This window comes from Rhagoletis pomonella, unplaced genomic scaffold (genome assembly GCF_013731165.1).
Source record: "Rhagoletis pomonella isolate Grant_MI unplaced genomic scaffold, Rhpom_1.0 Rhpom_scaffold_00003, whole genome shotgun sequence".
NCBI lineage: Eukaryota > Metazoa > Arthropoda > Insecta > Diptera > Tephritidae > Rhagoletis > Rhagoletis pomonella.
Window position 1 is genome coordinate 77,293,027 of NW_023458557.1, and position 10,743 is coordinate 77,303,769.

The 10,743-nt window shown below is 34.9% G+C and overlaps 1 protein-coding gene across 2 annotated transcripts in view; it reads right to left on the reverse strand.

Moving 5' to 3' along the window:
• Positions 1 to 10,743, reverse strand: part of LOC118735561 (chaoptin) — a 269,772-nt gene that overhangs the window by 88,223 nt on the left and 170,806 nt on the right. For both annotated transcript variants that reach the window (XM_036465369.1, XM_036465370.1), the window contains one exon: positions 2,674 to 3,134. In XM_036465369.1, coding sequence (XP_036321262.1) covers positions 2,674 to 3,134 — 461 coding nt within the window. The remainder of the gene's footprint in view (positions 1 to 2,673; positions 3,135 to 10,743) is intronic.

Consider the following 10,743-nt stretch of genomic DNA (forward strand, 5'->3'; position numbering starts at 1 on the left):
GTGAACAAAATTAATATACCCTTGTGCACAAGTGCGCTCGGGTATAATAAAAACCCTTATCCACAGCAACCGTTTGTGTCAACGCCCGTTTGAAAAATAAATATTTTATAATCTTTTCCTTTGTGATGCATTAGAATATTCAATTTGCATCCCAAAGTACTTAACCATGGCACGTTTCAGTTAATCGTTATAATCTGTTTGAACATTTTCTTCTATCAGCGAAAAAATGGTAAAATACTTAGATTCTATTTTTGAACCCTAAGCAATTTCTACAGTTCATCCCTTCGCCACCACCACCACTTTACTTCGTACAACCCATTTTAATTTGGTTATTTTAAGAAAATCGCTCAATCTAACAACTTTGTATTGCGTTTAGCTATACTGCTGCCGTTTGAAGTGCCCTTCAATTGTCAACATTCGACTACAAAGTGGCGAAAGTACAAAAAGAACGAGCCAACAATAAGATTTATGATGATGAAGTGTAGTAGAAGATTTTAATTGTTGAGAATCATTGTGTACAAAAAAGGTTGGCTGTTTAAAGGATGCAAAAGGGTAATTTTTTTATAGTTGGTCCATTGGGTGGAAACATTGCGGTGTTTCCTAAAAATGATGGAATATTAAATTAATGCAAAAAATGGTAACATAAAACGAAAAGAAAATAGATGAAAGGGCAAATTCCTAAAAAACCAATGTAGGTTTCTTATCATTTCGTTTATGCTAATCTACTGCTTAGTTTATGTCTCTCTCCTCTAGAGGCACAGCTATGCTTGGATAAATGAAATTATTACTTTCATGAAGAACATTCCTACTAGACTGAATCGGCATCACATCTTAGATAGCAAACAAACAACTAGCTAGTAACAAGAGCCCTTTCCGATAGACTGTCAATAAAAATCTCGCCAACCAAAATGCTTACCTCGACTTAAAAATCACATAAATTAAAAGAATCAAGTTGATTGTCACGTGTTTTGAGCCACGCCATTTTATAATTCTCATTAAAATTCTCTAAATGAGAGTCCAAATCTAATGTATAATAAGCTACATCTGGCAGTATGACACACTGCTTTTATTTGAGCGATTCTTGGTTATCAAAATTAGCGACACACAGCAGGACTGAATGGAATGGAATTGCCGGAAAAAAAGTAGAAAAATTCCTAGCACTCGGGCCGTATTGCCCATTGTACTTAAGGCCAAGGGAAAGGATTTAGAAGAAGGGGATATATAGGTGGGTGTGCAAACTCAATGCTTCTATGTCGTCCCCATGGATTGTGCCCCGTAAAAAGTGCAATCAGGGCTCGTAGATCACTCCTTCTTTTTCCGATATGGAATTTTGGTTATTTTGCATGGTGTCAATAAATAGTGCACCAACGGCTCTGATGAGTATTGTTTATGAGATCCTTGATGTAGCCAATCGTTCCCGCTATGCTTGCCCCTAAAAATGGCTCCAATCGAATCTACACAATATGAGAAGTAGACTTTGAAGTTAATACGTTAAGGACTTTCCTAAATTCAATCTAGTGACTTGAAAGCTGAAGAATGCAGCCTATTTTATGGCCGTGAGTTCTGCTTGGAAGATACTGCGGTGGTCTAATGAGTGGTACTGTGAGTGTATACCACTTCCTACTCTTAGATTTAGTTTGAGCACTCCCTATGGATGGCTGTGGAGTTATCTTGTCCTTCTTCGAAGGAATAGAGAGCTTGTTTCGAGCTCCAGCGGTTGTGTTATGTAATCTGGCCACCCAAACGTATCGGGGTAGTTAGTTAGAATGTTGGTCTGACCGAATCTGATGGCTTTCCATTTTGATAGTGCATTTATTCTTACTGCATTGCAGCTCGCATGTAGCTTCCCAAAAAAGGGTCTGTGGGTAAGTTTGGGAGAGTTTCTATGGCTTTGATGGGCATGTATGGCAGCACACCTGTAATTAGCATGCATGCCGCCCTTTGAACCTTGGTAAGTTAAGAATTAGTGAGCGACTTATCCAGTGTTGTCCACCAGACTTCAATATAGTGGAATAATTTAGGACGTACAACTGCTGCATAAATCCAATGCACAATGTGGGCTTTGAGACGCAATTTCAATGTCAATAGCCGTTTTGCTGGCGTAGGGGGTTGTAATGGACTTCTTGGTCCGCTTCTCTATGTTACTTTGCCATGTCAGTTTGCTGTACCATATGGCGCCCAAGCATTTCACTTCATTAGAGAGTAACAGTATTGCCCCTTTTCATGTAGGAAATTGAAATAGCGGGATTTTAATTTTCTGTGTAAAGAGAATTGTGACCGTTTTTGCGGGTTGAGGTTCAGTCCACATTCTCTAGATCAGGTGCAACAGTTCACCCAGGACATGTGGGAAGTGGTATTAAGGTTCTGGCAATCGACGAGCATAATTCTCATGGGAATAGGAACTCATTGTTATATTCACCATCTGATTAGTACCTAAGTGCGGGAATTCTTATTCTTATGAGAATAATTTTCATCGTTTACCTGAAACTTCAGCCCATTAAAATAACAAAACGAAAAACATTTTGCTGGTTACAACTTTTTCCAAGTAATTTGCTGCAAAATCATTAGTCACGAAAAACTTAACGACTTATTATTTTGAAAAAATAAAGAAATAGCTTTTTTACTCAATAGAATACTCTTTTAAATCCTTTAAAAATTATTCACTTGACTCACCTGGAAATTTATACAGCGCCACTTCATTGCAATTGATTTCGATCAATGTGGACGTCTCGTTGGGCAAACCTGCACACTGGCACATACTATTCAACGGACAAGCATACAAAATATCCTGTTGTTGGCCATTTAACAGTGCCGAGAAGCTGCCGCCTGCCATAACACCACCATTCCCGCTTGGCGGCGGCACAGCTGGCGGTGGACCACGTGCAGCCGCAGCGGAAGCACCACCACCACTACCTGGTGTCGCTGAAGCGCTACGTGCCGCACGCGAATGTGTATAGGTGGCAATAAATGTGGGCGCATTTAGCAGCAGCGGAGATGGGCTGTTATGTATCGGTGCACCGGGACCGAGTGCACCCGGACCACCGCCATCGAATTTCCAACATTCGCCTGTATGACGAAACCAATAAAGCAGGGAAATTGAGATGACAAGCAATTGTGGACGTTGATGCGCCATCCTGTTGGAGAAAGAAAGAAAAAGAGAGAGAGAGAGAGAAAATTCTTTGTCTTAATTATCTTCAGCTAAGTGATATCGAATTTTTTGTAATAAAAAAGTTTAAGCTATGTACAACAAGCTTTCCATGCATATTTTAAAATCCTCAAACTTTATAAAAACTTTCAGCAGCTAGCAAGTAGTATACTAAACAATTTTATTATTACCGTAATTTTTTTACTCCAACCTGAAAGTTAATATTTCCCTAATAGCAACACTTGCTTATTATTCTAATTTTTAAAATCGTGCGCACAAAGCTAAAATATGGATAAAGTTTGCCAGGTGCACACCCAAGGCGAATACATTTACAAAATGACAGATATGCAAAAGTTTGCTTGACAAACTGATGCAGGCGTTTAAGTGATGGAGCAGTAGCAACCTGATTACCATCAAGCGATGTTTAATGAAAGCAAATAAAATGCCAACCAGCAGGTAGTGGAAAAAGTGGAATGAAAGGCAAATTGGATGAAGTGAAGTGTAGTGTAAAGGCTAGGCGCCTTCCAGTATTCTTCAGTTTAATTAAAAACATGTCAGCATAGATAGAGAGCTAAAAAGGTGTGAGCTCTGAGATAGTGATTGCACGGGCGGAATATTATCCACTTAATTCTTTGCTGCACTCAACACAACCTTCATCAACTTTCAGGCTACTGAACAGCAGGCAAGTAGTAGACAGCGGCGCTGCTAACAGTATCAGTTCCGTTGCATTACTATCAGCAGCGGTATAAGAGCATGAAAAAGCTGAAATAAGTAAGCAACTGTCAAATAAAATAGCTTGCGTCACAACATGGCAGCCGTTGAGTGATTATCATTAGCATTTTAAAAACAAAAATGTCCTTATGGTCGGTAGTCCTCATCATCAGCAAACTCATTAGTAACTTAAAATTTTCTTTTTATTTAGAAGATCTCATTCATATCAACGGCGCCATCTACGTCCGCAATTTGCCTGCCTTATTTATTGCTGTCAAATGCTCTTCACTTTCGGCTGGTCAGCAGCTTCTTATTTTCCATTTTTTTTTTTAAGTCATGCCATCGAAATAGCACTTATACGTTGCTCTTTGTCTCTGCTTACTTAAGCTCGTGCTTGAAATATCTCTCAAGTTAGCATTTACTATGTACGAATAATATCTCAGTCGCGTCAACCTTTTTTTTTTTTTTTGAAATGTATAAGAAGGAGGCAGTTTCTCGGAGGGGGTATCTGACAGCTGCTAGTTGACACAAGCCTAACTCACAGAATAGCCTTTCGCCGACCAATTTAAGAAGCAAATACACTGACGATTTTTTGAGGTGAACATATTTAGCGGGTTTTAGGGTTGGGAGATTCCCCCTAAATTCATGCTTTAAAATTGATATTGAATTAAGCTAACGTTTACGTAGTGGTTTAAGGATAAGATCTAGATAACGATTAATTCCAGGATAAAGGTAAAAATGGATATGTAGATGAAGGAGAGAATAAAGGCTAAGATTAAAATAGAGACACAAATTAAGTTATGCAAAAACAAAGATGGATGTAAATTTCAATAACTAATACTTATCCGTGTAGGCGAATGTGAATATGTATGTAGAAGAAAGGAATAGAGATGAGTTGAAGATATAAGAAATAAAGGCAAATATGTATATAAGAAAAAAAAAGAGCAAAATAAAAATGAAACTGAAGATTCTTATAGGCAATATTGCTAACCTAACTTCACTTCAACTCAACTTAACTCAAATCAAAGATATAGACGAAAAATAAAATATAAAGAAGAGGATTGAGACAAAGATATTTAGAGGGATAGAGATAAAGATAAGGAGATAAATATTGTGGAAAATGAAGATTAAAATTTTTTATGTCATGTTATATTGCTCACCACAACTCACAATCACACACATTATAAAATCAGGGTTGCCACGCTTCTGTGTAATACAAATTCGTATTTTGTCAATTTCAATCAGGAGTACATATACGATCAAGAAATGTACTATTCATTCCAGCGTATTTCTAAACAGGGTTGCCACATAAATTTTAAAGTAAAAAATTTACTCTTTCATAGATATAAAAATCCACATTTTTTAAATATTATTTCCAAAATATGTTTTAATGCTATACAAATGACAAGTATTTGAAACCCAAACCTTGAAAACTTTAAAAAGTGTATGCGCTCCTAGAAAAGCTCGGTCAACCTGGTACTTATAATACTTGAAATTTATTGAAAAATTCATTGGTATTTTTATCGCTATCGTTATCAATATCAATGTTAAACGATATCGTTAAAAGATATCGCCACTCTATAGCACGTGTTCACTTAAGCAGTTGGCTATATTTAAAAAATCATACGCTATTGTAGGTAGGTACTAAGCTATTCGTTAAGGCTAAAAAGCTTTGGAAAATTAATATCAGAGTATGCTTTGCCAAAATGTGTGTTTCCATTATTTGCATGTGTTTTTTGTTAATCCTTATTACTTAATGTCACGCAATCTGCCTTTGGCACACAACTGTCACAACATGCCAATATTTGCATAACTTTAGGCGCATTAGCACATTTTTAAGCTTTGTGCCCGTCAAGGGACAAATAGGCGACAGCAGTTTTACGAAATGCTTAATTTCACTAGCACTTTCACTTTCACCTGCATTTTAGTTTTCCCCTTTTTTGCATAAAGTTAGTATTTTTTACAACATTTATTGCTCAACGACCACAAGTGCGCAGCAGCTGGTCAGCGCGAAGGGCGCTCGAGACCTTGACTCTGTTTTGCCGCAGCGCGGTGCGAATGACCTCCAAAACGTTGGCGCCAACTGAGTGACTGGTCATTCCAAACATAAAATTAAAGCAGTAAATGCATAGATGTGCAGTTGTTATTGTGGATGAAAGAGTTTAAAATGCAAAAAAAAATTAAAAAAAATTTAAAACGAAAAAAACATGAACAAATAAAAAAATAAATAAAGCTGAAATGGCAAACAAACCAGCGAACCTATGGAATTTTAATTTTTCACTCGCTTCGTTTTTCTTTCATTCGCTAACTTATTTATTCGCTTTTTTTATTGTGACCTTCACAGCTGTGCGTTTTGTACACGCCTGACGTGCTACTCAGCAATTACTTCGAGCACTCATAAAAGCGTAAAAAAATAATTTGCTCTCATAAAGGCCGGCGAAATATGAACATACATACTTACATAAACGTTTTTGTATGAGTGTGTGCATTTGTATTAAATTTATAACCATTTTTCTTCACAGCTCTCATAAATAATGCCGCGAGCTTTTGCGCCCTAGCGTATACTTAACTTTTTGTGGTTGCTTTATTTTTCAGTTAATTGCTGTACTTTTTTTTTTTGCTAAGCTTGTATAGCATGTGCAGCTTATTTTAATGCCCTTCGCATATCGGGTAGCTGGGCTTACATTTTTACGCTTCGATTTTACTAAGCATACTTCAGGTACGCCATAAACGTTGAAATGTTTCAATAAGCATGTTAAATTATGAAAAGCTCCTTATAAGTAAACCTTTTCTTGGCTAAGGACTCTAACTCTGCGTAAGAAGAAATAACGATTTGAAAAATATAATTCAACTTTTTATTGCGTAGAAGCGATTTACTGCGCTTTCGCTCTTGCCAGCATGTATTTAAAAGAAGCAAAGACACTTTCGCTTGCATGTTACAATATAATTACCCATAATCAGAAATCATAAATTATTTCTATTTGCCACTATTTTCCTCCTTTAGTTTATGTATTTCGTATATTTTAATTATAATCCGGTATTTTTTTTTAACACAATGTTTTGTATTTTTATCGCACTTTTCTGTTGCTCAGTCACTTTTATTGCAAATCAATTAATAGTAATAGTAATAGTAGTAACTTTGAGCTGTGTTTTTGGCAATAAATAGAATAACTATTTATTGGACAAATATAGCATTTTACATAATTAAATTTGTAAAGATAAAACCCAAAAGACACGAAAATCTAAAAACTCTGCAAAAATGTAGCAACATCATAATAGCCCGAAGAATTTTATAAGCATCCTGTCCGGATAATCCTGTTTTAAATACCGGAAAGTACGAACCGGTCTGGAAAGCCTCAAAAACCCCGAAAATTCTCGAAAAGAAGCGAAAAAGTCTCGGGAAATCTTAAAAAAGTTATCGAGAAATTTTCGAGAAACTCAAAAATATTTCCGAGATATCCCATCGCAGATTACCCTTGAAGAACATAAAGCCTCGGAATATCAAAAAAAAAAAAACAAACTGACAAGCCCGAGAACCCCCAAAAAATATTGAAAACGGCCAAATACTTATTTAAAAAAAAAAAAAACATTTCAGAGCTATCGAAAAATAAGTCAAACGTCTGCAGAGAAACCTAAAAGTTAAAAAGCAATCGCAAAAATCCACGAAAATCCCGAGAAATATCGAGAACTTTCGTAATGGCGAAAGGGCACTGGAAAATTATTAAAAAAAAACTTCCGAAAACCGCCATAAGTACTATTGCTAAGGTTTTGAAATAAATTCCTAAAATAAATAGAAAATTACTGAATATACAAAAAAATATTTAAAAACATCTTAAAATTCCCGATAAATCATTAAAGTAAATTACTACAAAACACACGAAAAACCCGAGTAGTCGACCAAAAAAAAAACACGAGAATGCTTGCGAAAAAAAAACGAAGATTAACAGAAGGTTTCAGAAAAAAGCCAAAAAAAAAACTAAGAACCACTAACAAAATTTGCTTAATGCATCCCCAGAAAGTGTCTAAAAAACAGAAAACTAGGATTTAAAAATCCCATCAAAGCCCAAAACTAAACGAAGAGTTCCAAACAAAGTCCCGCGGAACTTTTAAAAAAATATTTACGTTCTCAGAAATTCCGAAGAATCCCAAAGAGTAGCAAAAAATTCTATAAGGTTTCGCGAAGTCTCAAATAATAACAAGTATTGTCTTACGATACAAAACCATAACCAAGGCGCTAAAAAATCATGAAAAGAGATCCTAGAATATCCGTTATTTGATATATATTAACACCTTTAGGAAACCTTTTGGAATTATCTGCAAATTTTTTCTTATGAAATCTGTTAGCAAGCCTATTTTCGAACCTCAGTATGGGACTTTACAACTACAAAAATTTTATAAAACTTAAAAAAAGATATTATTAAGAAAAGTTGTGGTTTAATTTTAAGATTTAGACATTGAAATAAAGTTTTTTTTTTTTGATATTTCACAATATCATTTTAGACTAACATTTCATTTCATTTTAAATTTTAGACTGGTGGCAACACTACACAACAAAATTTTCATTTTAAATTTAACCTTCCTATACCCGCGTATTTGAAATTTTATTGTTAAGCATACTTATTTACCATTTTTGTGTTAATAGCAAATCCAAGTGATTTTAGGTTAAACGGTAGCCTTAAAATGGGACAGTAATAAATCAAATTCATTTTAGAGCGGGAAGCTAAAATATGGAAGTTAGATGGTTCTGAGTCTGTAGTTGCAACTGTCGATGCATATACATTAGGGTGGTAAAAAAAATGCATGTAAATATGTAAAGTCGGAATTGTAATGCTCTCACCCCCTAGCATTGTTCTATATCGAAAAAGTATACGCGTACTTTTTTATTTTGCAATCAAAAAATATTTAGAGGTCGCTTAAAGATTTGCCCTGTATTTTATATGGGGAAAAACCACTTTTCGTAGAAATGGTATAGGATTCTTAAAAATCAATATTTTTCTATCGGAAAGCTCTGCTTATTTGCAGGAGATTCCCAGTAATAATACCCAATTATTTATTTAACCATTTTTTCATCGCAACTATAATTTATAGGTCCGCCAAAAACCCACATAAACCCCGAAAAATGCAGTGGGGTACCAATAAAAATCGTTAGTATTAAAAAATGGTTCAATAAAAAATTGGGGACTATTATTGGAAGTTACCTGAAGAGAACCAGAGTTATGCGATTGAAAAATATTGATTTTAAAGAATTCTATACCATTTCTTTAAAAGTTGTTTTTTTTCCTCATCTAAAAATACATGGAAAACTTTGAGCGCTTTGAGCGACCTCTAAATATTTTTTGATTCCAAAATAAAAAAAAATGTGGGAACAATTTTTTTCGATATAGCACACTCCTAGGGGGTGAGAGCATTACAATTCCGACTTTACTGTTTTTGGGCCACCCTAATATACATATGTACACATCCGAAAGGTGTCGAGATATAAATATTAGCGACAAAAATATTTATGTATGGTAATATCTTTCAGAAATCAAAAACAACCTCAATATATGTAACAAAAAGCCGTAACTAACCCCAAATCCAAAATTCACTTTTTGATTGATTATGATGCATTTCATCGATTTATAAGTTCCCAGACCGTTTTATGCAATAAAAATTTTTAGTTAGTTACGGCTTTTTTGCATAAAAGAGACGATGTGAGATAGGGCCTTTTTATATTAAGGTACAGATATGTATGGATGTATAAATAAATACGCCGAAAACTATATCGAGCCCTAACCGCCAAAATAACGTAAGCGACATTTTGTTCAAAATTTTCTTTTTGATGCAGAAATGCATCTAGATGCTCTAGGAATATTTCTGCATCAAAAAGAAAATTTTGAAAAAAATGTCGCTTACGTTATTTTGGCGGTTAGGGCTCGATATGTATATTGATACATTTTTAGTAAACAAAAGTTATCAATAACCCCAATTTTTTTTTATGTTTTCTTTAGTGAGTGTGTAGCAAAAATCTTATTCCACGATGCTTTTTTCCATATTTACATTGCCGCCATAGTCAGCATCCATTCGCAGGCGCCGCCGCTTGTGCATTTTGCCGCTGTATCTTTGTATTTATTTTCAGTTTTAGATCCTCGAATAGCACGCATTCCATTGTTTAGTTGTTCGGTGTGTTTTTTTTTTCTATCGCATACTGAATATCTTGAATGTAAATATTTTTGGTATTAGTGCAAACGGCAGCCAACTATGTGTTTTACTGCTTTCACCGCTGCCTGAACATAAACTAGCCTACATCTACATACATATGTAGGGATGTGCATTAGATCCCCACCACCTTAGAAGCAAGCAAAAACAAGTTCACCGTACATCCCTAAATCTGACGCATTTTTGCAAAGCAATTGCGAAACAAAACTTTTATGAATCTAGGTTGGCTTTATATATTTTTTGGTTTTACTACATTCGCTAATAAATACTGAAATACTACTACTGAAATAAAAAAAATACTTCCTTGGCAAAAGCTTAACGACTTTTGGTGAGCTTTAATTCAATGGTTTTAGGTAGGTACGTTAGGGTGGTAGGAATCGAAATCTGCTGTTTTTTGTACGGGGTACTAGAGGTCAATGAACCTTAGCAGAAAAATCATCGAATGCCGAAATCTTACGAAAAATTTTTAAAAAGAATACGAACTCTTTTTCTGGTATGGTCTAATGTACATAGAGTGACTCAAAAAAATTACCACGTGTTGTTTTTTTTTTTAAATATTCGTAATATTTTTCCAGCTAATTTTTTTTTTGTTATTTTTATATAAAAATATCGTCTAAGCTTTAACCAAAACCGTGCAATCATTATAAAAACTTTAGGAAAATTCAACAAATTTTCATCAAAATTTCAAC